This window comes from Electrophorus electricus, chromosome 1 (assembly GCF_013358815.1).
Source record: "Electrophorus electricus isolate fEleEle1 chromosome 1, fEleEle1.pri, whole genome shotgun sequence".
Classification (NCBI taxonomy): Eukaryota; Metazoa; Chordata; class Actinopteri; order Gymnotiformes; family Gymnotidae; genus Electrophorus; species Electrophorus electricus.
This window is the reverse complement of record NC_049535.1, coordinates 22,842,506-22,868,581: the sequence shown is the minus strand read 5'-3', so window position 1 is coordinate 22,868,581 and position 26,076 is coordinate 22,842,506. Positions and strand designations below refer to the sequence as shown.

Below are 26,076 nucleotides of genomic sequence, written 5' to 3'. Positions count from 1 at the left end.
GAGCTACCTGGCAGAACACCGCACCATGTGGTCCAAAGTTCCTCCCAACAGCCTGCAGGAACCATTCTTCTCCCAGGCAGACGCCACCCAAAGTGAACCTGACACTGCCCAATGAAACCGAATCTGACACCACCCAAACAAAATGAACTTGCCACCGTCCAAGCAGGTGAAGTGACGGGAGCACTCAGGTGCCTTTGTAGTAGCGCCCAGAAGGAAAGCCGATCAGTGACTTCCTTTATTTATTTATTTGCGTATGTTGTTTGGTTTGGTTGCTTATGTGGTTACTTTCTTATTTACATAAATCATGATATGCTGTAGCTTCTTTATAGAGTTCAGAGCGAGACTGCAGGTACTTTTTTTTTTGTTGTTGTTGCATATCCTGTGATTAATCTAAGCAGCTGAGGTTCGTGTGAGTTCAACTTTTCCATTAGAGGAGGGGGCTCACCTCTTGAGCTGACGAGCCCCTGCCTCTAATGGAAAAGTTATAACTGTTTAATAATAACAAAACATAATAACTGTTTTGTGGGTTACCTCTTAGAGGGAGGCTTGCAGCTAATTTGATGTGCAGATATTTTATGGTGAAAAGGTTAATGCATCCATTTGTGTGTGTGTGTGTGTGTGTGCATGCGTGTCTGCACGCATGTGTTTTTGAGCACACCAAGTAGAAGAGATTTCCTCTCCCTTTCGTTCCGTTTTATCGGTCTGTTCTAATCCTCTTCTTGGGTGTTTCCTGAAGCCATGTCCAATTAGGGAATCTTAGTCTGGAAATCGTATTTCGCAGCACTCTGAAGGCTGCGTAATGCACAGCGGCCTGCCCTGGAAATCAGGCTAAGCGTTACAGAGTGGAAAGTGAAACAGTTAATGGCATTTAACTGGTGGGGGGGGGGGGGGTTAGATTGTGATCGCACTGCCACTGATATTCTGGCCGCATACAGCGTGCTCTACGCGTGTGGCCCACTCCGCCTAACTGGATCTTCAATTCTTAATTCTATAATTCCGTCTTCCGGCCAGCGTTAACGGTGTTACAGAGTTTTAAAGTCTGGGGCTGAGGCATGCGGAATGGAATGCACCTTAATGTATTTTTCGCCATTGTCATCATTACCGGTAGAATTTCCTGGTCCCTCCCGCTGGCATGGAAACAACGGCCTTACCTTTCCCATCGTCTTTTTTTTTTTTTTGCTCCCTCTTGCATGGCTGTACAGACCAAACCTCAAATCTGACAGATCTCATTTTCCCGCTCCACAGCCTGCTCTGTTTGATTGACTTGTAATTACTTGGTGGAGGGAGGAGGGCTGCAGTACTTGGTGTGTAATGTGTTACTATAATTTGTGTGTCTCCTTTGACAGATTCCAGGGCAACAAATGAGTTGCGACGCAGACCAACTCAGGGTAAGAGACGCTGTAATGTTGGGCTTGTGTATGCGTGTGCGTGTGTGTGTTTGGTGCACGTGTGTGTGTGTGTGCCTAGATGTGTTTTAGTATTTTTAGTATGCATTTGTTTGTGTTTCTTTCTTATGCTAGTACTGCTATTGCGTGAAATATTCTGTCTGCTCCAATTACAGATTTTCACATCAACTGGTGGAATCACACATTCAGTTCATTTGTTTGCACAAAAAAAAAAAGTGTATGCTCATCCAGGAGGGATTTCCCCTTGACATTTTGCTTGAAGGTCAGATATTGTCAGTGGAGTGTCAAATCATGGAGTGTCAATTCATTCATTTTTTAATTAAAAAAAAAAAAAGGAAGCCTGCTGTGGAATTCTAATGTTCTGTTTCCAGTAACTGTGTATAGGGCACACTTTTTTGTTAAGGCCCAACAGGCCTAAAGTGCTTGCCGGGACCGAGTGTTTTTGGCCTAACATACAACACTAAAAATGGGTGGAAAACTATCATCTTCCTCTCAACTTAAACCTATTTACTGCAGCCAAGTATGTAAGCCAAAATACAACCAAGCCCACCTTTCTGGATCAACCTTTTAATTTCAGTGTCCACTTGCACGCACAGGCATACATACACACGTGCATGTACACACACACACACACACACAGAGACACACACACACACCCATGTGCACACGTACACATACAAATGTCAAGCGGTGAAAGCATCAGTTCCGCTCCTGATGAAGAATCTCCTCCAGCTCTTCATCCTCTTCAAAACCCCTGCGTCGGTGGCCGCGCATCGGCCCCGGGGCATTTGGGGCGGGGAGGTGGGGGCGTGGCTGTTGCGCACGTGACGGTGCGATGGGCGTGGCTGCCTGAGCACACGCGAGCCGGGGGACAGATTTGTATGACATGCAGTCAGCAGGGCGCACTGTGCTCCAGGTCTTCCATCTCTGCTGTAATTTATCATGGTTTGTTGAGGGATTTTAAGCCAGAGAGCAGCGGGATGATTAATGCGTCTGACGCCCCTGCTCATGCGCCATCATCATTCCAATTCTTAGAGGCTCCACTCGCTGGTTTATTTGTTTTTAATGATCTGAACTTTCTAGAAATTAGAGCAGCGAGTGGACGTGAACTGAGCAGATTTGGATCACAAATGGGCTTTTAATTTTCTCCTCTGCAGATCTGAACCAAAAAAACCTGCTTTTCTTCTTCTTCCCCACATCCCTTTTCCTAGTACTGGGGAAGCCGTTTTCTGTGTTATAATGACTGTTATTGGAGAGGTTCTTGCTCTCTCTCCCTTTCTCTCTTTCTTTATATTTTTATATATATATATATATAAACTGTATAGTCTTCTAGAGGTTTATAGGTGATGTCTATCCCATATCCTATCCTTATTCCTCAGATTTTAATTCCACCTTTGCCTCACTGAAAAGCAGAGATTAACATAATCAATAGTTTTGATTGGAATATGATCCTCAGCGACGGATAGCTTGCATCCAATTAAAGCAGGAGCTGTGGAGTGTCTGGAAGGAGGCGGCTCTTCTCCTGCACTTTTGGTAATTGCTGCTCCATCCCTCACAGGGCTGCTGGAGACTCCATTCTTGCAACCTCCATTTTCTTCTCACGGCTGTATGGCCAGACCATACTGCGCCAATTCAGGTTAAGTGGGGGGTTTTTCCCCAAAAATGGACGACAGCACTGTCCAGTCTCTCCGTTTATACAGACCTGCTTTCATGTTTAACTTAACTTCTCAGACCGTTAGACCATGGATGCCCTGGTGTTTAACGAAAGGAAGATCTGTTACATCGTAGCACATAATTAAATCTGTTTTTAGAAGTACCATTACCTTTTAAGAATTGATTTAAGAATGTGTGATTTATAGTCAGTAAGTGGGTGGAGCAGCCCTGACCACAGGGTGTGTGTGTGTGTGTGTGTGTGTGTGTGTGTGTGTGTGTGTGTGTGTGTGTGTGAGTGTGTGAGTGTGTGTGTGTGTGTGTGTGTGTGTGTGTGTGTGTGTGTGTGTGTGTGTGTGAGAGAGAGAGTTTGTACTACGGTAGCTATTGTAATGTCTGTTTTGTGACGTTGACTGAGATATTCAGGCTGCAGCGCACTGGCGTGACTGAGCTCCGTGCGAGGGCCATCTCTGGTATTCTTTGCAGAGGTTTAAATTAAGCGCTTTCATTTCTCAGGTTAATCTTTTGATAAGTCGATAATTTCTCTTTCTCCGGGAGGCTTCCGTAACTTCTCGCCAGTCTCATTATTTCATTTGACCTCTAATATAACTGCATATGCACTGCAATTTTATTACACCTAAATGTCACACGCTCACATGCGTGTGCGCACTTACACACCCTCATGAGTGCACGCGCGCATGCACGCGCACACGCACACGCACACAAAACATCCAGCCATTGCAAACACGCTGCAATATCCTCTCCTGTCCCCTCCCATTTCCAAGCCTTTGTAGAACACGCATTTCTATTACTCGTGAGTTTCTCCCAGATACCTGGGGAATAGTGTCTGAATTAAAGTCGATTCCCACCCCTGACCATCACCCCCCTCCCCCCAGCTGAAATGGAGTAATTAGTGTTAGGCTCAGATGTGTTTATTTGGGTGGTGAGCCCGCCGTCTGGGTTAGCGGGAAGGCGGCGCCGGCGGACGTCACCAGCGAGTCGCAGGACTCGCAGTAGCGCCACGAAGTCAGTAGGTGGCTGTAGTGCTGGAGGGAAGCAGCGTATGTGGCAGAGTCAGAGGCAGGAGGCAGAAAGAGTCAAGCCAGGAGGCCACGGTCATGGCACACGTTGCTTTTATATCCAGCGTATTAACTCAGGAGGAAGGTGGCAGGAGTTGCGGGTGGAGGGGTACAGAAAAACATTCCATAAGGCACAAGCTCCGCATTCACACAGGCCGATGCTTTTTTTCCTTTATGCCTCCATTTCATCCCCTTCAACAATTTTTCATCTTTTGTTTTATTGTTTTCCCTCTCTCGCATGCATCGTCTTCCGCTCCTTGAGTCTCCCCCCACCCCCACCCCCCTACCTGAATCGTGCGGAGAGATGGATGCTTGTTTGGTCATGTGCCTGTGCTCCGACTGTCCTTCCGGACACAAGAGCGGGAGCCTGTGATTCCTTCCCTTCGGCTTTTCCCGTCGTGCTTGAGGTATTCGGTGAGCAGTTTGTACTGAAGGAAAAAGCCCTTTGGTTGTCCAGACCCCCTTTCAGAACGTCCGCGCATCCCCCATCATCCGACAACTCTGCTCCGTATGCCAGCGTGTGCTGCACCTTTTTCCGAGCAGCATGTGGGTGCTCGCGTGTGTGAGTAAGTGTGTGTGTGTGTGTGTGTGTGTGTGTGTCGGAAAAGCCTCCCCCGTCACCCCATCCCTCACCCTCCACCTCCCCTCTCTCTCTCTCTCTCCCCCTTTCCTATCTCCTTCTCTCTCCCGCTTTCTCTCTCTCTCTTTCTCTCTTTGAGAGCACACTTTTACTGGACTTCCTTACTGCACGGATCTTCTCATTAAACAGATACGTCAAGAATTGTTGCCTAAGCAAGGATTGCCAGTGCAAGAGTGAGAGAAGAGCTTGAGGAAAACGAGAGATAGAGGGAGGGAGAGAGAGAGAGAGAGAGAGAGAGAGAGAGAGAGAGAGAGAGCAAAAAAGGACAGGAAAAAAAAAAGAAGAGGAAGGCTGCTAGAAGCATTTTTACTCCGGTGAAGATAGTGCTCCTTCCTCTGGGTGTCATCCTACTAAGCATTTTATACTGATAGATATAAATTATAGAAAAGAGCTGGTGAGCGGGAGAGGATTCACTCGGGTTTCTTTAGCTCAGTTCTAGAACTTGCCAAACTAAGGAGACTCGGTATTGCTGTCGACAAGAGCACCTGGCCCCTCGCTCAAGATGATGATGTATTTGTGGGTATGTAACATCTGTCTCCATCAATTGTCAGGATCCTATGTGCCCAGGGTGGTGTCTACCTGTGCTGTGTGTGCCTGTGCGTGAGTTTGCCTGCAGTACTGTATAGTAACTTGTTAATATGTATGTGTGTGTGTATGTGTGGGGGTGTGTATGTGGGGGTGTGTGCGCGCGCGCGCCTGCAATTATTGATATGAGTGTGTGTGCGTGTGTGTCTGTGCACACACGCGCGCGCGCGTTTGTATGCGCATGTGTGTGTCTGTGTGTTATCATACCTTAGAGCTGTGTACCTAATAAGCTGCACACGTCTCCATTCCCATGTGTAGGTGGGAGTTTCACAGGTGAGAGCCGTGTGGAGTGCAGGGTTGTCACTGGCTCGTGGTAATTAATTTAATAGCGTGGATATACGAGGTGTGGGTTCCCACGTACGATTGCAAGTTTCCCCTCTTGCCTCGCCTTGTCTCAGACTGCTCTGTGAATGAGGGCGCTGAACACCCTTCTCCTTTACATACACGCCCTCGCACGGCTAAACGGCTGCGTCACAAACACCGCATGCCACGGCGTCATCTCGGCAGCGGAGCGCGCGGCGAAGCGCGCGGTTAGAGCTGCAGGGTTAAGGCACGGGGAGGCTCTTTGGAGAGCTCCGAGCGAGCGCGCCCCGGCCCGCTCATTATCCGTCGCTCCACCTGCCATTATCGCTCTGAATCGGCCCTGGCTGGGGAAAATTCACCACGCTTAATTGCCCGCGTGGTAAATTTAAAGCACCCGCCCGACTTCTCTACAGTGCCGGTTTATCAGGAAATTAATCTCCCTTTAATCGGCCTTAATCTGATGGGCAGTTTAAATGACACTTGCGTGCTCACTTAAAAAAAAAAAAAAAAAGAAAAGAAAAAAAGAAATGACAGAGGGAGAATTGCCCGTCGCTTTAGTTCTTTAGTCTTGGGGAGGTTTTTTTTTAAGCAAACTTGGACAGACGTAAATTGAGCTTTTAATGTATCTAAGGTACTGTGTGTGCCACAGCGCAGATAACTGGGGTGTTAACAACAGCACCTTTGCCTTTGCCACTGCTCTGTAGCTCATAAATGCTGTATGCCCTTATGGCAGTGTACTGCAAGTGCCTTCCTCTACTGGATTATCTCATTTCTGGATTTAGGAAATAATTCCAGTCCCATCGATCAGTGGAAAGCACTGGCCATGTAAACTACATAAAGACTGTGTGTGTGTGTGTGTGTGTGTGTGTGTGTGTGTTGTGACTTATTTTCCTGTTTTGTTTAAAAGGTTTATGTAATGCTTTCAGTGCTAATGAACCCTTTGTTTTTGTTAACATTTTTGTTGTTGTTATTAAGATTAAATAACTATCTGAGCTTTGATTAAGTTATTTAAGTTTTTTTTTGGTGGGGTGGTGGTGGTTGTGTTTTAAAGCACTGTTTCCAGAATGCAGCATTATCACTTGTGGAATTAGTTAATTATCTAACATTTGAGTTTAATCCTTTGTATGCACAGTGCATGAGGTGACCTTAGTAAAGGTCTTAAGTCAGAATAAGCAGTCTAAGGATTGAGTATAGTGTCATTTCTATATATGAATATAGGTTATACACATTGTATTGTGGAAATCGACTGACTGGTGCCTTAAGCACACTTGAGAGTCTCCAATTGCCTATTGGTGTAACTACACTGAATAGAATTCCTTATATTAAAAGAATGAATATTGAATGTTTAATTGGAACATGGATGGTCTTGAAGGAATATAAGCTGAAGAAAGAGTCATGGCTGAAATTTCCCTTGGGGTGCTCATATAACTCTTCTGAACGAAAGCACATACTGCTCATCAACTCTTTTCTTTCTCTTTGCATTTTGATTTGTGTACGAGTGGAATAGGATCCCGAGAATTAAAAGACATGCTACAAATTAAAAGACACTCTGCCACATCAAATGTCAAATGATGCCTGTTTCTTTTTTAATAAACATATCTTTTATACATCTAAAAAAAAATCCATTTTCACTGGATACACTGAATTTGATTAAATAATGGAAGAAATAGTCAATTCCTTTTTAGATGAAGAACAAGCTATGATTAATATCAGAGCAGATAACATTCTGTGTGGGCATGTGAGAGTTTAGATCACCTTCCACCATTGTGCTGAGGGCGTTAGACAAAAGGCATTGTGGGCAATGCTCAGGGCTTGCTGCTCGGTTATGATGTTTCTGCTGAGAGCTCCATTTGTGCCCCAAATGTTGGCTAGTGGGGCCTGCGCGTGTCCAGTGCTGCTGTAGACTTGTGGCTCATGTCAGCAGGCCGAGGCTAATTTTACACGCAGCTCTCCCTGTAACAGGGCTTCTGAGATCTCCACTGCCGCGGGCGTTTGAAGTAATGCCGCATTATGACCAGCATTAAGTCCACAGTGCTGGCAACCGAGCCGTGATGGCACGGATAACCCTGGTATTCACGTTCTCATACGCTGCCCCTCGCCAAATAGCAGCCTCCTGCCCACTCTTAAAAAGTGCTGCGTTTGTTTTTTTTCCCCCGCTTTGCTCTGGTGTGTGTTGGAGTGGGGCCAGGCAGGATTTGGATGGCGTACGAATCGATGCGGGAGGAGCCGTGCAAGCGTCCGTGCCAGGGGCCTGGAGGGGGCCACCCCTGCGCTCTCCCTCCTCTCTCCCCTCCAGGGGCCCCTGCCGCTTCGAAAGGTGCCGCGTCAGACTCGGCTTCCGATAGGTGCTACGAAAGCAGTTTATTCGATTGATTGAGAAAGGTCGCCCTCAGTTGCGCGTGGGATTTGCGGGGTGATGGGGAGCGCGGGGAGGCGGCAGGGGCGTGTGCGTGCTTCGCCGCCACGGTCCCGCTGTGCTTTCTCACGTGTGTCCTAGTCGGATCGAACCTGGGCCAGGCTCTAGCCGGCCGGCCCAAATCTGCACACACGGTATTCAGTAGGGTTTTAGCAAATTCACACTGTTGTCACGATTACCCAATCACACAGCATGGCTCATACTTACCAAGCAAGTTGGAGTGAAGCCTGCTCACACCCCAATCAGCTGTGAGCGGCAGAACCCAGTTATCATCATCATCGTCATCGTCGTTGTCTGTGGAGAGATTATTTTCATCGTCATAAGCGGGTCTCTCTTCTGAAACGGTCAAGTCCAGCACAGTGTAAAACTCACTGCATGTCGTTTACAGGAATCTCTCCTACCGGAATGCCGGTTTGGTCCCTTTTGTAGGACGTGTCAAATCATGAGAAAGAATGCAGTACTGTTAAAACCCTTACTGGGAGAAAGAGTCCCAGAGAAATTAGACTTAGACATTCACAGTTCATCTTATATGTAAGTTTGACAGTTCACCTCAGAATCTGGCACCTCATAGCTTAGAGTGTGAGGTAGTCATTTCTTCATCTGGCTGGCACTTGAACAAGTGCAGCTTGGTGCACGTTACCCTCGGGTAAGCCCTAGCAGGGTTAGACGCGTCTGGCTGTGGAGATCTGCTCATGCTGTACATCACAATCCCTATCTATCGTGTGCACTCGCATGAGAACTTTGGTTACATCTTCTGTGTTCAGTCTTTAACACCAGCTGGACTGAGCAGACATAAACTCTCTAATCTAAGGCGCTGGCAGCTCATGAAAGGTATTAATGGTAATAGCAGGGCCATCGAGTCAGCAACGCACAGATTTAAAAATTGCCCCTTGGATGGAGCTTTCCAGCTTATGACAAATCAATGCATAGCATTTTCATAACAAATGGGCTTGGCATTTGGAATGCCAGACCAGGAGTGCCGTGGGTTGCTGACCTGTGACAAGGGGGCTGCTGTATTTCATTACGTGGTGTTGAGCTGAGCCTGTGGCTTTCTCGGGGAGAGAGGCCTTGCACGCCTGCCCGCAGCGGACACTGGTTGTGGAAGGAGGAGGGAGCGAGCCCCTGGCCACGAGGAGATCCTGCTCAGCTCCATCAATGTGTTCCCCGCGCCCCTGGGGACCCCTCCTCGTCTCAGGCCAGCCGGTCGCCCACTGTCACCACGGAGGCTGACTTTCATCGCACAAGGCGCGGCCCTGCCGGTAACCACGTGTCACGGAGCGGCATGTTGTACAGGATGAGCAAGAGTTCACCCCCGTTTCTGGAACAGAAGGAGAAGTTGTCGCAATGGCAGATGAGGGTTTGACAGGTAGACCCAGCGCCAGACGGCTCTTATGTTAGCTTCTTCACAGATCAGGAGTTTACTGCTCCCTTTTGAGCACTGAAGCCTCGTAAGAGCATTTATATTCCTCACCGCCTTTCATCTTTCCAGATTTATAACCGTTTTTTTTTTTTTTTTTTGGCATTATGCAGTTCTGTCATGGACAGTGAGATGGTGTGCACTATGCCCCATCTCAAAGCGCTACGTGGATATTAGCATTCTAGCATTTTCATCCTGTAGACTGATTTTTTTTCATCGTGTTAAAACCAGCAAGCCCAGTCTTATGAATTTAATGCTTATATCATCATGGGTCTTTATTATTCCTGTATTACTGTTATTTGTTTGTTACAGTGAAAAATGCTAAGATGAAAGGAACGAAAAAAAAAATGATGTAGGCATTTGGACTGGATCATTTGCGCTCAAAGATCGGTCGTGTTCCGTTCCACTCCGGCACAGCGAGGGTGGCACGCACGAAACGGCCGCCGCTGTAATGAAATTTGTTGCCACAGATAAAACCAAGGAGCAGAGGCGCTGCGAACGCCTCCATAAACAGCCTTTATTATATCAGTGTATTCATCACCATAAAAGAATCCAGTCCATCCACGTTCGGCGCAGAGCATTGCAGTAGGGAACCCCCCCCCCCCCCCACACACACACCCTTTTTATTGAGCCTATAAAAGGCAATACACCAACAGCAGCATATACCACAGAGAAGGAGGAAATCACTTTAGCGGCAGTTCGGGATCTGCGCTCCGCGTTAGAGCAGCCTGCGCGGGAAAACACCTTTGTGATAACAGTTGCAGCCCGGCAGCGTGATGCACTTGGAAGCCCCGGTAAAGGCCTGGATGAAACTGGAGATTATTGTCATTTTGAGAGAGATCAATGAAGCTTTGCTAATAATTCACTGCAGGGGAACCTCTGGGGACGTGGCATTTATCTACAAATATCAGCGACGGGCAGTCCAATTGCTGGGCTCTTGCCTTTGGTGCCTGTGCCAGTTCAGCGGGTCTGCTTAATATTGAATGCTTCCCCCTGACCAGAAAGAAAAGAGGGCGGGGTCACGCAGATCGTTTGCGGCCCCGGTAATGGGCACGTGGTGTTTGAACAGTCTCGGGGACACACTGTCACGCATGGCCTTCCAACGCAGAGCTCCCCAGGCACGATCAAACAACAAAGGCTTGGTAGACATAAAGATATTCCATTGAGAAACACTGGGCTTTCTGTTAAAGCCACATTGCTTGGTTTGGGCACTTGTTTGTTCATGTGAAAAGGGCTGTTTCAGGGCTTCCAGTGAGATTTTGCGTCACTGTCAAATCTAGTTATGATTGGTAGAAACAGGGACGCTAAAACACAAATAAGGTAACAGTTTGGAGGAAAATGAGTTCCAGCATTTCATGATTCCCTTCACCCTTTTCCCGTCTTGGATCATACATTTTGTAGTTTTTAATTTAATTGCTGATATTCCCTGAATCCCCAAAGAATATAAAGGATTAATCATCTAGTTCATTTGAACCGGCGATATGGCCCTGAAGTGAATTGCAGTTTTGCCAGTTTAACCCTGTCTGCCCCTGAATGTGACAAGATTAACATTTTCAATTAGCAGTGCATAATTGGGCCATGCGCACGGCAACCTTCTTGCGCCCTCCGAGGGGGCCAGGGGGCGTCTGGCTGGGTCACTGTCCATGGAGCCCCACCTCTTATTTGAACAGCCCCCCACCCAAGCCCCACCCATGCCGCGCGTCATTCGTTAATCCATTAGCAGCTTTCCAGGATGGATCCCGTCCTGCGCTCAGTCTGCGGCGTGAATCCTCCTCGCAGCCCCTTACGTGAGAAAGTGCACACAAATAGATCAAGGGGGCCGGGGGGTTCGAGGGGAGCATGTTAACATCAGCGGGAAAGCGACGGTTCCGAAATCGAGCACTTCTTCCTGTCCTCCTGCCACGACGTATTGGTGTTGATAAGGCGAAGCAGTATCGGCGAGCGCAGCCTGCCTGACTTTTTTGTGGGTTTTTTTGCGTTGGTAAATGGGCTGATATTGATTTCAGGAGATCTGACGGTTGCAGCGGAGATGTATATTCTGCGTCGCGATAGCGAGAGGGATAACGACCGCAGCACAGATACGCCAGACGGGCCCTGGCGCATTGTGAGCACCCCTGACGAGAGGCCCCGTGAATGCGAAACCGGGCGAACACAGGGCAGGTCGTACTTTCAGAGATGTGTTGCTGATTTGCCGACGCAGTACTTCCCGCCGCATCCTGCGCTGGGTGGGGTCTGACCCGATAGCGGAGCATGTGTGTCTCTGCCTTGGGGCAGCCGCTGTCCCCTTCCAGGTGCGCGCTATCGCCAGACGGGCGCACGCCTCCTTCAGGCCGCCGGCTGGCTCCGCGGCCCACTTCCGCCTGGTTCTCTGAGTGTCTGCGGCATGAGAGAAAACTGCTGGAAAAGGTGAGCGAACACCTCGGCACAAGCGGTGTTTATTTTTCTCCAGCAGCCTACAGTCGCTATCCTTTATTGATGGGAGATTGTGTTTGACACTTTCGAGCAAGAAAATAAGCCCAAAAACAATCGTCCTGCCTTTGTGATTCATTGCATTGCACAGAACTAACGCTTGTCTCTTCGCCTATCTGGAAAAAAGCTTTTTGCTTTCCTACTAAATGTTTACTCGAGGTGCTCGACATTTGCCTGTTTTATTGCTCCTTTGGTATGTGCAGTGGCACGGTGGGTCGCGCGCACACGCCAACGCAAGGTCGTAGGTTAAGATCCCATCATTCCCTACCAGAAACAAAAGGTTCAGCAAGGAGACCCCCGCATCCTAATTGCGCCCTTCAACAGGGCAAATATCTGAACAGCAATAATAACGATTCACAAGCCTGCAGCTGTGCGTTCACGCTCGGGATGGGAGTTCGGAAAAGCCGTTAGGCTGCAGTGGTTGTGTAGCGCTCGTGAGGTCGTACAGAGCCCTGCTGCATGACATCAAAAGCTCTTGGGAGAGCAGTAACCAGAACAAACTGAAAGGACTTTTGATAGCTGCATCATTCATTGGCTTGTATCATGCGGCAGAATGTTTGGGCCAGCGCGGTCGTGCTTCCATATTTCCGTGTTCCGTACCTTCCATCTTCCGCGCAGCGTAGCGAATCACCACCACGTGCCACGCGTTCTGCTGGTTTCGGCATCGGTGCTGGGTCACTAGTCTTTAAAAAGGATAAATAAATACTTGAAGCCTCAAAAGTGATAACCTTGCAAGTGATTCTCTTTGGAAATGGGTTTGCTGCTGATTCCTAATGAAGCCCCCAGCATCATTAAATTAAAACCTATGATAAAATGAAGAGGGAAGAACGAAGGACTCAAGGAGGCCAGGGAGAAGGTCTGTCCTTTCTTATGGTGCCAGCTTACAGTGGGAGTGGACAGAGGGCGTCTTGGGAAGCTTATCGTCTCATTAGGGCTGTGTGTCTGCTGAAGCTGGCCGGTCCGCAGGCTCTGTAATGAGATGGACATTATGCACACTGGAGGGAGAGAGCAGGTAAAGGCGCTCCTGTGTCAGAGAAACATCACTCCCAAACGCTTCGGAACTGGAGCAGAATCCGGGGCCCCTCCGTGCGCCGCCTGACAGCGCAGTGTCTGAGGATGACTCTTTAATTATGGGAATTGACTCATCTCTGTGTATTCACTGAGGTTCAAGAGAAAGTGGTTTTTTTTCTTCATGTCTCTCCCTCCCCCCAAATACCCCCCTCCACCAGAGGCACCACCACCACCTTGTCATCCGGCCGTAATTTGCAAGCCGCGATGTCGGCTAACTCCGCTTGTGCAACCGGTGGGCGGTCCCCATCGTGCAACGTGTCAGCGCGGTGTACTTTTAAACGAGCCATCAGTAGCCACGTTAGACCAGTGGAGGTGACTGCTCAGACGCCCCCCCCCCCCCCCCCCCCCAAGGAGACCCTCAGACTGATAGGAATCCTATAGCTGCATTCCAGTGATCCCACCGACGTTTTAGCCACATCACCTGAGCTTAATGGCGTAGGTAATAATCACTCACGGTCCCTTAGTTTGGGAGATTAAAGCAGCTCGGTCGAAAAATAACTTTAGGTCTCGTTACTGCTCGAACGGAATGACCCCCCACCCACCCCACCCCGCTGCCTCGACTCCCTGCAGTCGATATTAAAGCCAAAAGAGTCCATATTGTACCTGTCTGCACTACCCATGGCCAGCAGATGAACAGCACGGAGCAGGTGACTAGTGAGAGTGTGGACTCCATGCTGTCCTTTCCACACTACGTGTGTGGAGCTGAGTATAATTGGTATTATGGCAGCATTAGCCTCTGTAGCTAAGGTAATCACACGCCACTAATAAATCATCACCACTTCAATTAGCAATTAGAGGAACGGGGGTTCTATTAAGCACCTGGGGCACTGAAGTAATTAATGTTCAGATATACTAATGGTGGAAAAATCATACAAATACACACATAGGTTGATGGTGCCATTTAGCTATTAATACCTAAGCTAGGAATAGAGAGTAATAGTAAGCAAAAAAAGGAGTGCTGACAGGGTGTGTGCTATGAGAAAGCTCAAAGTGCCCAAACACACACATCTCTCTCTCTCTCTCTCTCTCTCTCTCTCTCTCTCTCTCTCTCTCTCTCTCTCTTCTCTGTCTGTCTCTGCTTCTTTCTGTCTCGTTTTCTCTCCCTCCCTCTCAGCTAGTTCTGACACTCCTTATTCCCAAACCCCTACAATACACACACAAATCCACAAATCCACACATACACATACACACGGCATTTGCTAGGGAACCTTTGAAACAATAGGGAACATCATTAGCCCACTGGAAAGCCTAGCGCAACCTGAATAGGCGATGGGGGCGAGGGTGTTGTGTCAAATACTCCAAATGGAGAAGGGGATGCATGTGGGGAGTGCTCCTCCACCTCCCGCTCTATTGACACGCTGTGAAAAGAGATGCCGCTCGGGGAGAGCGCCTTAGCTCCGTCCGCAGCTAACCGCAGCTAACCGCAGCCCACAGCGACGAGGCCTGGTACGCTAGCGACCTGCTTACGACAACAAAGCGCCATTCAAATGACTGACTGTGTTCAAATGACTGCGTTTTCACTGCTATGCCCTTCTAATCTCCACCAGTTTACAGTTGTTTTTATTTTTAGTATTGTTTTTACAATATTATAACATAAGCATTAAAAAACTCAAGCGTTGTCAAATGACCTCTCAGCCATTTTTCCGCATACCGAGTCACATAATGGCAACAAGCTTGTCCTTTGTGTGTGCTCCTTTGTGAGTCCCGACGCCGCACTGTTTCACTCGGTGGCTGATTGTGTCACGTTCGCACAGAGAACCGTCACCTTAATGATCATTTGTCCCATTTTGCCCTCCAGCTATTGTAGGGGCCCATGATGTTAATGTGTTGTGTCACAGAGCAGGTGGACTGTGTGTCGCAGTAAACAGCTAATTCATTGTTATAGCGAGATCTGTGGGAAAGGAGTAATATATACAGTATGTTCAGCCTTAAATTATTTAGTAGAGAGCTGTCCACCTCCAGCAGAGGTCCTGTCAGATTCTCTCCTTCAATCCAGCTTGCTGACAGCAGTGTTTCATAATGCTGTTATTTATCGTAGCCCGGAACATTAAAGAGCCAGACCGAACACTGGAATGTGTGTATAACAGTAAAGGTTCCTCTAGTGGCGGATGTTTTTGGAGTTTAAAAAAAGGTGATTTTTAAAGGTAAGTATTACCTTGCTTGTCTTGTACAGCAAGGCAGGGAGGAACTCATGGCTTGTGCATGCCCTGTCATAGTCCGAGGCTGTTACAGGCATACTGTTGTCTTTTAAAGATTTGTTTGTCTACGAAAAACAGAAAAATACCAAAAATTCATAGTGTGTCCATGAATAAATTTTTCCTTGGAAATGGACAGGGGTATTAATCAGAATTATGGGAACAGTGGAAAGGCACAGAATATAATTTTGATCCATAAAGATGAGGTGACATTTTTACTCTCAGTCTCATAATTTATTAAAGAAATGTTAACTTTGACATAATTGAGTCTATTATATGAATAACACTGAATAAATTATTGTATCAGTAACGAATGTCTAAGCTTATATCATTTTTATTGCTATGCTTATTACATAAATTAAAGACAAAATTCTTCTTAAATAACCTGGAGGTAAATGGGTTTTGTCAGCAACACATGCTGTATTCAGAGGCAGGCAGTATGTGGCAGAGGTGACTTTAAAGGGGGACTAGGAGAAAAAAGAGAGGTGCACGACCTCAGCATGCCCTAAAGTTAATGTACAGTGCCCTAAAGGTAACGTTCTGTGCCCTAAAAGTTAAGTGTACTTCACTAAAGGTGCCCCACTGTGCCCTAATAGTTGTGTGCAGTATTGTGACTAAAGGGTTAAGTGCAGGTCCCTAAATGCTACATACAGTGCCCTAAAGGTTAAGTACAGTGCCCTAAAGGTTAAGTACAGTGCCCTAAAGGTTAAGTACAGTGCCCTTTATGCCCTTAGTGCAGTGTGTTAAAGGCTATGTATAGTGTTGTGTGGCTAAACAAGCAGGGACAACTGCAGTCATAGATGTGGGATTTTTTTTATTGCAGAAATAATTTATGGGAAACTGCAATCATGCAGACATTTGCAGGATGAGATGATGTACGTCTTAAATTAGCCTATTAAGAGAAGCACAGCTCTGTGGTGCAAGGTGAACTTTGACATCTACACTTCATTTGCATGTGCTGATAGTATGATAGTAGAAGCCAGTTCATTAGCATTGCCAGAGATGTACATATTTACACATTTTGCACATTGGAACATTTTCAATCTGTGGTGTGATTGTTGTTTCTATTTTAAACTGCATTTAAACAAGTCTGTGTGAGTTTGTGTATGTGTGGGAGGGGGGCGGGGGGGGGGGGGTTGGGAAGAATATATTCACCTCTTTCTAGGGACCAGATGATTTGAAAACATGAAATCTTGACAATGTGGGAACACTGTGTTGGTCCCCAAGAGGGAAAACTATTTATTTATTTATTTTACACAAAACTTTTAAAAACTAAAAGAAGCAAAGAAAAAATCAGTGTAGCTAATGAGGCTACGGTGAGTTATGCTTGGGTGTGGGCAATGTTTAGCCACAAATAATACAAAAGTCAGTGGAAAAAAGCCTTACAAAGTTAATACAAGTCCTGACATGTACGCTTGTGTGGGTGTGTGGGTATGTATACTTGGGCAGTCACTGGGCTATGGGACTGTGGGAGACCACATGTGGCAGTGTGTATTAATGTGTGCTGTTTATGTAACTGCTGAAATATCTCAGGTAGTGAGACAGTGGCCAGCGAGGGGTGGAGGGGTTGCTTTGTGTGACAATGTCTATTAATTGTGCTATGAATTACAGCAGGCCGCTTCTGAACACAGGTCACAGTTTGCACCTCTGATCTTGTCAGACACGGAGACTCAATTCCATTAAGACCGACCGCCACACAAGAGTATGGCGAACAAAGGTTTAAATCCATTTAACTTCTCAGTTCTATTTTAGAAACTGCAATTCCCACTCTGTCACGAGCCAAGCAGAATGACAGAAAACACTGCCTATCTGAATTAAAGATAATGAAAGATCATTCTGTGGCTACGAGCAATAGCCTGCGATGATCTCCCCCATTCTCTCAGCTCCATTCCTTGTTCTTTTTTCTAAGCGAGAACATTGTGTCATTTATAATTCCCCCGGGTAGAGTGGGACTATTAATACAGAAGGGTGGGGTGGGGGAGGGGGGGGTATGCTCAAGTGGGGGGAGGGGTGGAGTGAAACTGAATTGAAACATACTTTGCCTAGGCCCATGTTCTGGTACCCTTGGGCATTTATTTCCAAAGTTTGTGTTTAATCACGGAATCTCGACCATGATGCTTGTGACAGGTAATTTCCGTAATGCAGCTGACAGAGATGGATTACATGGAGCCCTATTGGATCCCGTGCTTTTGTGTGTGGGTGATAAGACTAGGTGAGGGTTATCTCGGTATGAGTGCCTCGAATGATAGAGCTACCTAATAAGTCCCGGGATAGTACAGTGAGCAGGTGTAGAGGGGAGCTGCAGCCCTGGGTGCCAGTATAGAGAGGGCAGAGCGCCTGCCGGGACAGGGCCGACGCGCGGGCTGCACCATCGGGCTTGGGTCCCTCAGAAAAGTGTCCAAGGTGGTTCTCTCAGCGTTTGGTGAAAATGACTGGAAAGTTGTTAGATTTGTTGTTGTTGTTGTTGCTTAAAACTTTCTCAATTATCCTGATGGCCAAGTCTAATGCAGATGGACATATTACCAGATTAACAAAAGTGTAATCCATCCATTATATGCTCACATTCTTTAAAGAAACAGTATCTGGAAGATGGTCAGAATATTAATGCTCAGCTTCAATCGTTTAACATTTGTAGGGTTGATGCGCAGCAACATGGGTCCTATTCGGGGCCCCATGTTGTGTTATATCTTCTCTGTGGTGCATTTAATAATTGGGCCTCATTTTTATTCTTGCCACCACAGAGCTCCAGCAGCTGGGTAATTACTGAAAGCCAGCGTTAAGACCGTCCACGTCAGTGTGGCTTTTCATTTTTTCCTTTTCAAGTAACTACCCGTCTTTACCACTTCTCCGTGCGTCTCTCCTTCCTCACTGAAGCTCTCTCTCCGAATCTTCTCATGGCATCCCCAGTCTGCTCACCAGCTTCAAACGCATAAAGCAAAAAAATTTCTTTGGATTCCCAAAAATATTTCATGTTGTTTTGAAATTAGCGTGAGTCCTAGCTGCTAGCGTGGCCCCGTTTTGCTGGTAGTAGCCTAACAAACAACAGCAGGAGCGGCGGGGCAAGTTCTGCGCTCCGACCGAAGGGAGCTGACCCCTGTGGCAGGCCAGGGGGAGAACCATCGAGCAGTAAGGCCTGTCATAACATCCGGATCACCGGGTGTCCGGGTGGGATCCGGATGCCAGTAACGGGACGGCCGCGTGCCGTTCGGATGGGATCCACGGGCCTGTACTTCCCGCGGCCGCCTCTCACGGGCAGCCCCAGGCCCCTTTCGTGCTGCTCGGAGGCGGACGTTGATTTTGCACTGACATAATTAATGGGGTTGCAGCGTGTGCCACCCATTACCATGGCGGGGAGAGGGCAATTGGCCTGCTTTTGTATGTTGTGGCAGATTTAAGGACCAGAGCGTGCAGCAAATAAATGGAAGGACTTTTAATGAGCTGAGGGAGTTGGATGAATATGCTGGACGAGGGGGGTGCGCGGTATTAAGTAAACATCACTGGTTATTTAAACTGGCGAAAAATTGATGATCTCATTGGAGAGCGGTGCAGCTGGAGAGGTGGGAAGCACATAAGCGTCACGCCTTGGCGAGCTATCGATTTACTTTTCTGAAAATGTGCCGATTGATTTTAGGACTGCTTTGGTAACCTGCAGGGTTGTTGTTATTGACTAATAGTGTGTTGTGGAGTCTAGCCGTGAGAAGTATTGGAAGCAGATGTTTTTGAATGTATGTCAATATGTATTACAGTATGTTTACCTCAGATCCAAGGCCTTCTTTATTACGGTGTTGCGCAAAGCCCTTTTGAGTTCATTAGAATAAGGTTTTTAGCCGTGCGTGCTAAAAATAGCGTCTCCGTCTGTCTGTGTTTGTTTTTTCTCGAGCAGATAAAAGGTGTCTCGCGGCTGTTGGCGTTCAGTCAGTAGCGTGCGTCGCCTCATTCGCCAGCTGCCTGACCTCTTCATACCCGGCCTTATTTGTGTTTGAATTAGACGCTGCGCAGCAAGATGTCAAAATGTGAACCTTGGTACTGCACCGTCTTATCGGGTGACGGGGCCGGCAGGACAAGCTGTGCGTGTTCCTGAGCGGCAGACAATGATTATAAGAGCGGTCTCCAGAGATGACCTCTCCTCCGATCGTTCCTCACCTCCTACCACCTCCTGCGCGAAGGCTAGTCCCTCCGGAGTGCCTCTGTCCTCTGCTAATCTTCATAAGGAAGAGGGAAGCTAATTAATGATATGCTAATGGCTCTAACACGGAGTCCCTTTGCAAGACTTTCACAATATTGGTGTACTTAGACATTTGTACCGTTGCTTTACAATGTAATGTTAGATGTTAGAGAAACAAATCCAGTTTAAAAAAGGCTTATGCCTTAAATGACACTTAAGTCTTTGTCTCTGGCTCCAATAAAAAAAAAGTGCACGTTATATAATACATGAAATAAGCTTATGATTTTTATTATTAATACTAATGACCATAAAATATTTAAGATTCTTTGACACTTTTTAATTCTGAATTGTGGTTCTAAAGTACATTTGGTTTGAAATGTTTTTAGATCTTTAGATTTTTCTTCGAGTTAGTGGTAACTGTTATGGCTCATATCTGCTGCATTAATGCTGTGTGTGTGTGTGTGCGTGTGTGTGTATGTGCACGTGTGTGTTTGTGTTTCTCCTCTCCATGATGGTTGTTTCTGTGTGTGTGCGTGCGCAGGTCGCAGGTATCGATGTATGGATGCGTGTGTGTGTGTTTTCCTGCTTTACCGCATCATTTACTGAGAATGAGGCAATGCCAACCAGAGCAGCAGGCAAATGTTAGAGCTTCACATATTAAGCAGTTAATTAATGGACTCCTGTCCACGCGGCCCAGTCGGATCTGTGGTGGCGGAGGCCGCACTCGTAAACTCTGATGGATCGTGGCTGTGTCAGCTCCGAGGCTTTTCCAGTTGCTTGGTGCTGAGCCGTTACTGCGTGTGACGGCCCCTGATTCTGTCAGAACGAATCGGCCCCTCCTCGCTGACTTTCCGGCCAAGGAAAGTGGCACATTAACGGAAGCTACAGCCCTCTAATGGCAGCGTCCTGTGAAAGCGGCGGGAAGTCGTCCGCAGTGTTTCTCCCGGCTCTCCGAGACGTCGCTCCAAGTCGCCGTCTGGATGTGAAAGTTGGCCTCCCCCCGGCCGGGCCCTTCGGCTACCCCCATCCCCTCCGCACTTCTGGGGCCCCGCGTCCTCCCTTCCTCCTCCAAAGGCCGAACCTGTGAACTGCGGTATTAATTAGTTGGAAGCGTGTCACTTTTACTTGTTGTGACATGCGCACCCACGGCCGTCTAATTAGCTGTCCACCGTTCACCTCCACCTCTCCCAGACGTGCGAGCTCTATTTAAGATCTGCTCTCTGTTTCCACAGATCTTGCGCGCAAGCCTTTAAAAAGAAAACGTGGGAGGGGAGAGAAAAGAGGAGGAGCCTTGATTGTTTTGCAGCGGGTTTCCCAGTGAGGTGATTAACGGTGCAGCGCGGGTCGTTTCTGTCACCAATTAAAAAGGACAGCGAAGTCTTAATGCATCGAAACGAGCGCAAATCAGCAGCCCCTGTTGGCCCTGAGCCTTGGGGGGTGGGGGTGGAGGGGCGCGGATGGACAGGCGAGTCAGACACGGCGCAGACGGAGCCAGATGTGCGGAGGTGCTAAAGGATCACTTGCCACGTCCCACCTGGTAATCAATTTGCGGGGCACCTAGTGCGGACGGCGACGGGGTTACAAACGACCCGCGTTCCCGCGGCTTCCGAACACACACTCGAGCGCTAATGAAAGGCGGTCTCAGCTGCCGTGCAATCTGGCCCCACTCCTCATTGGTAGTGAAGTCCCTGATGCGTTGGGCTCATTGTCTCTGCAGTGCCACGCTTAAGCCCCGGTTCCATCTGTTTTCGTAATTACTGTCATGTAAACTGACTAACCCCCCACTCCCCCCAACCCCCCATATACACACACACACACACACACACACACAGACAGACTTGCCGTGCAAAACAGGAAAAAGAGAGAGAGCGACGTCTGATTAGCCCCCAGGCGTTGATCGCCGCTGATACGGCAGCGCGAATTTGGAAAAGTGTCACACATTCGGAGGCAGTCTGGATTCCTCCCGAGACCGGGCTGACGTGCCACTCCGGCTCCGAGTCAGCCTGGCTCGCCTCTGCCTCGATTTCTATTTAAAGAACAGATGTAGGGAATACAACACTAGGCTTCGATATACATTAGACTCTCCCCGGCAGTGATGATTGAGAATATCACTGCAGTCTCTGCTGCAGAGAAACAAACAGTAGCTGTTTACACTGAGCCTCAGCTGTCGTGTCATAGCTATCATGCCTATGCCATCAGTCCCACTCAGCCCAGCATGATAATGGCTGAATTGCTGATTCCCCCCCCCCCCCACCCCCCCACCCAACTTATCCTGCTAGCTCGGAGGATGTTGCCATCATCCTGACTTAGGTTTTACATTAAGCAGCCGCCAGGTCGTAATGAAAAATAACACTAACAACGGCCCGGCCAGGATCCCTGCGATACACCTCCATGCGACTTCATCAATCTTCCCCACACGTTCGGCACCTGGTGCAGTCCTGTCAACTTCCTGACACGGGGTGGAGGCAGCCCATCCTCCCTTATTAGGCTGTCAACGATGGAGATGCTCACGTCGGGCGCGCCAGCAGAAATGGAACCGAGGCCGGTGGCTCACCAGGCAGCCGGTGAAATACACACAACCTGATCTTAAATGACAATGTGGCAAGCACTGCCAGGGCTTGTTCATGCAGACATTTCGGAAGGACCTAAACATGCCAAAACTTACTACACTTCTTGAAAAGCCACTCTAATTTCTTGGCGGGAAAAAAAAGAAAATCCAAGCAAAATATTTTGTAATCTTATTTTGATTTTTTTTTTTGTTAACCTTTTGGCCATTTCTCCCCAGACCAATTTTATATCAAACTTCATTAACCATTTTCAACTGCTACTATTTTGTTTAGATTCCTGTATAACAGCACCAGCAGTTACACAAACACAAACAGCTCACGTGTCCCGCGTGTCCCGTTGCATCAGCTTCCACATGCGTGCGCTCCGTCCTCGTTTTTTTTCCCTCAAACGTTTTAGATCTCGCTGCCTGCATCATTAATTATTGAAACAGAATAATGGAAAGGATCAAGCATGTTCCTCGTCACACTGTTCCTCACTTCCGCTGTGATGGGAAACGTAGTGCCTTTAGTATATGACCTTCAGGTAAGGAGTATTCTAGCCATGTCAAGACATTAGAGTTAAAAAAAAAAAAGGGAATCAAGAAAGTTTTTCCCCCCAAATGAGAAAACTGGAAGCAGCTCTAGTAGTATGGATTAACCACCGATAATGCTCCTTTCCCACGTACGTACTTACTAAGACTTGCTCATTATCATGTACATGTCCCATGGCATAGAATAACAGTTATTATAAGCCCCTCAGTTCGTATTCCAATTATTGAAGCTTCTGGAAAATTCGGAATTTCTGGATAGCTTAAGATTTGTTGTCTGTTTCTGAACAGAATGGGAAATATTCATCGTACCTTAAAATATTCGCATCCAGCCGGCCCACACTGCCCGCCCCCTGCGTGCTGTACTGTACACGGCAGCCTGGAGTAGGTGACAGGGGGGCGGGGAGAAACTGCTTCTGGCGTGGAGCTGCCTGACTCAGCAGAAGTCCCAGACATCGGTCGTGCGGCGGAGAGTAGCCGTACTTCATCACACGGCAGAGTCGCAGCCGCGCATCGCAGGGTTGGTGGGGGTGGGGTGGGGGCGTTTCCGTTCATGCTCGGACGCATCGGGGGAAACGCGACAGGCTAGGTCGAGGAGGCGCACTCTTTGGTTGGGGAAGGGGGGGGGGGGGGAGGAGGTAAAGAGATCCTTGCCTTAAGGCATGGAGACGGGTGGAGAAACGCAAATACCACAGAACCCAGTCCTCTGCTACTGTATCCAGAATGTCTGCCTGCCTGCCTCATGCAACTTACAATACCACTGCTATTCACCATCGTTGTTTTATTATAGCTTATGAAATCTTACTGCTTAATGTTGATATTCGCTTGCAAATCACCACAATGCAGCTAAAAAATAAATTCATAAATAAGATTTAAGAAAGACAACATGAATAATTCAGTGCTAGCACTTTTCTACCGTAGTTTTGCTGCTGTTGGTTAGTCCTGGATATCTGATGGAAATGAATACCGTTTGTTTGTTTACTTATTTGTTTGTTTGTTTGCTTTTTTGTTTAATATAGCTTTGTTTAATATAGCTTTTCTATCACTAATGGATCTCAAGGAGTTATTGAGGAGGAGGTGAATGGGATTTTGCATGATCTGTTTCTAAAGTGCATTGAACTAACAATACACTAAATGAACCTTTTTTGTTTTGTTTTGTTTTGTTTTTTTGTAAGCAGTACCTAAACAGAAAAAGAAAACGAGAGGTTTTCTTCTACTGGGACTTAATGGCTTATACTCGATGATCAAACTGCCATTTTGTGTGTAGCCTTCTTTTTGAACAGTTAATTAGTAATGCTTTTTCTTCTAAGTAATTTGCTTTATTTTGTCTGGTGTTTATATATTTTTCCTCTGGGCTTTTAGCTATCAGAAAAATGCATCGTTTAGCTCAGTCATGTTTTCGATTCACTTGTCTGGTTTTGCGTTTAAACATGTGGACAAGCAATAAGGTATTATTCATGCAGCTCTAGTTCTATAGATTTTATGCTTATTGTGTAGATTTCTATATGGGCGTTTCATTTATCTTGAGCTCGCTGCTGCTTTATATGTCTTAGATGAAAGCTATTCGTGTATTCGCGATAACCCGCATATGAAACTTTGATCGGCTGCTATAACCGAGGCCAAATGAAAGATTTGTATATTTACAGGACGGAGAGACCACGCGTGTAGAAAACAGCCCAACAAACTGATGGTAGGCTAGTTTGTTTCTGGTGACCATGTCGCGCCTTGCTTCAGATGTCTGTAAAATCATTCCAGCAGGCGCGGCTCGTATACCGTGCGCGAAGATATTACATCATTAGGGCGATTCATTTTCGCGCGAGATAAAAAAACAAAAACAAAAAACCAACAAAAAAACCCCAGGGCTTGCTTCTCCACCCCCTCAAAATGAAAGTGTGATTTAGGATTCGCCCCTTCTCCTCCGCTGCCCCCTCCCCCTCGGCCGTTCAGATGCACGGTAAGATCCCGGTCAATGAAACAGACGGTGCCCCCGGACTCATCTGACAGCGACTGAGAGGCGGAGCAGCAGTCGGCGCAGCATCCGAGCGGTGAGCGGGTCGGAACTGTCGGCAGAGTTCAACTGTCCAGTTACCAACTTTTGTGCAGCATTTACGTATTTTTATGTAAAAAAAAAAAAAAAAAAAAAAAAAAAGATTCATAAACGACCGCATTTGGACCGAGTCGGCAAAAGAAGATTATTTTTTTTAGTTTTGTTTACAAGAGGGGTTGCTCAAATTAACTCGGGGGGGGGGGGGGAAAGACGCGTTCTATTTTCGATCACAGGGTCGCACGAGAAATTTCTCGCGGAACATCTCGCCGGTTTGCCCAGTCCCAGAGTCACGCACACTCTTGGGCGCTCCCAAGGCGTAACCGCTTCTGCTCCGGCTGAGCAATTTCAGCAACCCGTGAAACTCGGTCGACGCAGCAGGACCAGAGAGAGAACGCGCGTGCAAGCCCCCTCCGTCGGTCCGCGCAGACTGCCCACGAGCACAATGCAGCATCCCCTCACGGGCGGAACGTGCGTCGCCCTGCCTAACGTAGACATGTGTCCGCAGCTCTCCTGTGCCTTGGCTTTCATGTACTTACAGCAGGTGAGTAGCCACCGTTCCTCCGCTAATACGCGAATCTTATCTGTAATTTGCGAAACAGAGCGAGAGAGAGAGAGGGGGGGGGGGGGTGCGTGGGTGTGCGCGCTGGATTGAGCGGTACACTGAATAAAGTGAGCATTTTCGGTTAAGAGAGCATGTTTGTGCAAGACGGTTTGTCAGCCCATCTTCTGAGGGAATCTAGTGTGATTCTTTAAGTTGTCCGTTCTGTATTATCATTTAGTCTTAAAAACGAGAAACCTTAGATAATGATTGGACTAATGATTAAGGATAGCATAACCACATGTTATTCATTTCTTTGCAAAGTGCAATATGTGGTCGTTGTGTCATTTGGTGAATCCAATGTGGTGAAAAGGGTTGCATTTCATCTCTAGAGCCGCTGATTTTCGCTGATTATTGATATTTCAGCAACATGATCTCCTAAGGTGTTCAACATTTTTGTGTGTGTGCGTGGCTGTCACGAGAATGTCCTGTGTCAATTTATTTTTGTTTTATTTTACTGTGCAAACGTGCGTGTATTGCAAGCCATATAGAGAATGAATATCAATATGCTTCTGCGCGTGCTTATAGTTACAAAGGTCAAGCTTGTATTAAAAGAAAAAATCTTCCCATGGTGTATTTATTCATTTATTCTTTAAATGTTTATATATATATATATATATATATATATATATATATATATATATATATATATATATATATATATATATATATATATATAAAATATGGTTTTGATTCTAATCTGGTGACAATTTATGAGGATTTATTTCATCATATGTGGATCTATTATATTGATCAGTCATCAGATCTTGTGTGACTGTATGTATGGGTGCAGTCGAGATCAGCCATCTCATTTAGTTTTAGTCTCTCCCACTAAGCTACCATTAACCTTCAATGACGCCTTTAACCTTTATCTTATCCAATAGAAATTGTACTCCTTGTCAGTTTAATTGCAAGCAAGTCTGATAGATAAATATCTATTT

The 26,076-nt window shown here is 47.0% G+C and overlaps 1 protein-coding gene and 1 long non-coding RNA gene across 8 annotated transcripts in view; one reads left to right on the top strand and one right to left on the bottom strand.

Moving 5' to 3' along the window:
- Positions 1-26,076, top strand: part of rbfox1 (RNA binding fox-1 homolog 1) — a 182,934-nt gene that overhangs the window by 67,805 nt on the left and 89,053 nt on the right. For 4 of the 7 annotated variants that reach the window (XM_035523556.1, XM_035523573.1, XM_035523553.1 and 1 more), the window contains exon 1: positions 24,747-25,078. In XM_035523556.1, coding sequence (XP_035379449.1) covers positions 24,980-25,078 — 99 coding nt within the window. In that variant the 5' untranslated portion in view covers positions 24,747-24,979. Of the gene's footprint in view, positions 1-1,346; positions 1,389-5,070; positions 5,296-24,746; positions 25,079-26,076 lie in introns of those variants that run through there. The other 3 variants (XM_035523560.1, XM_035523568.1, XM_035523570.1) reach the window with 2 other exon arrangements.
- Positions 8,128-9,387, bottom strand: LOC118240950. Its single transcript, XR_004775731.1, has 3 exons — positions 9,074-9,387; positions 8,287-8,373; positions 8,128-8,202 (listed from the first exon to the last, which is right to left on the bottom strand). It is a non-coding gene; the product is annotated as an uncharacterized LOC118240950 (long non-coding RNA).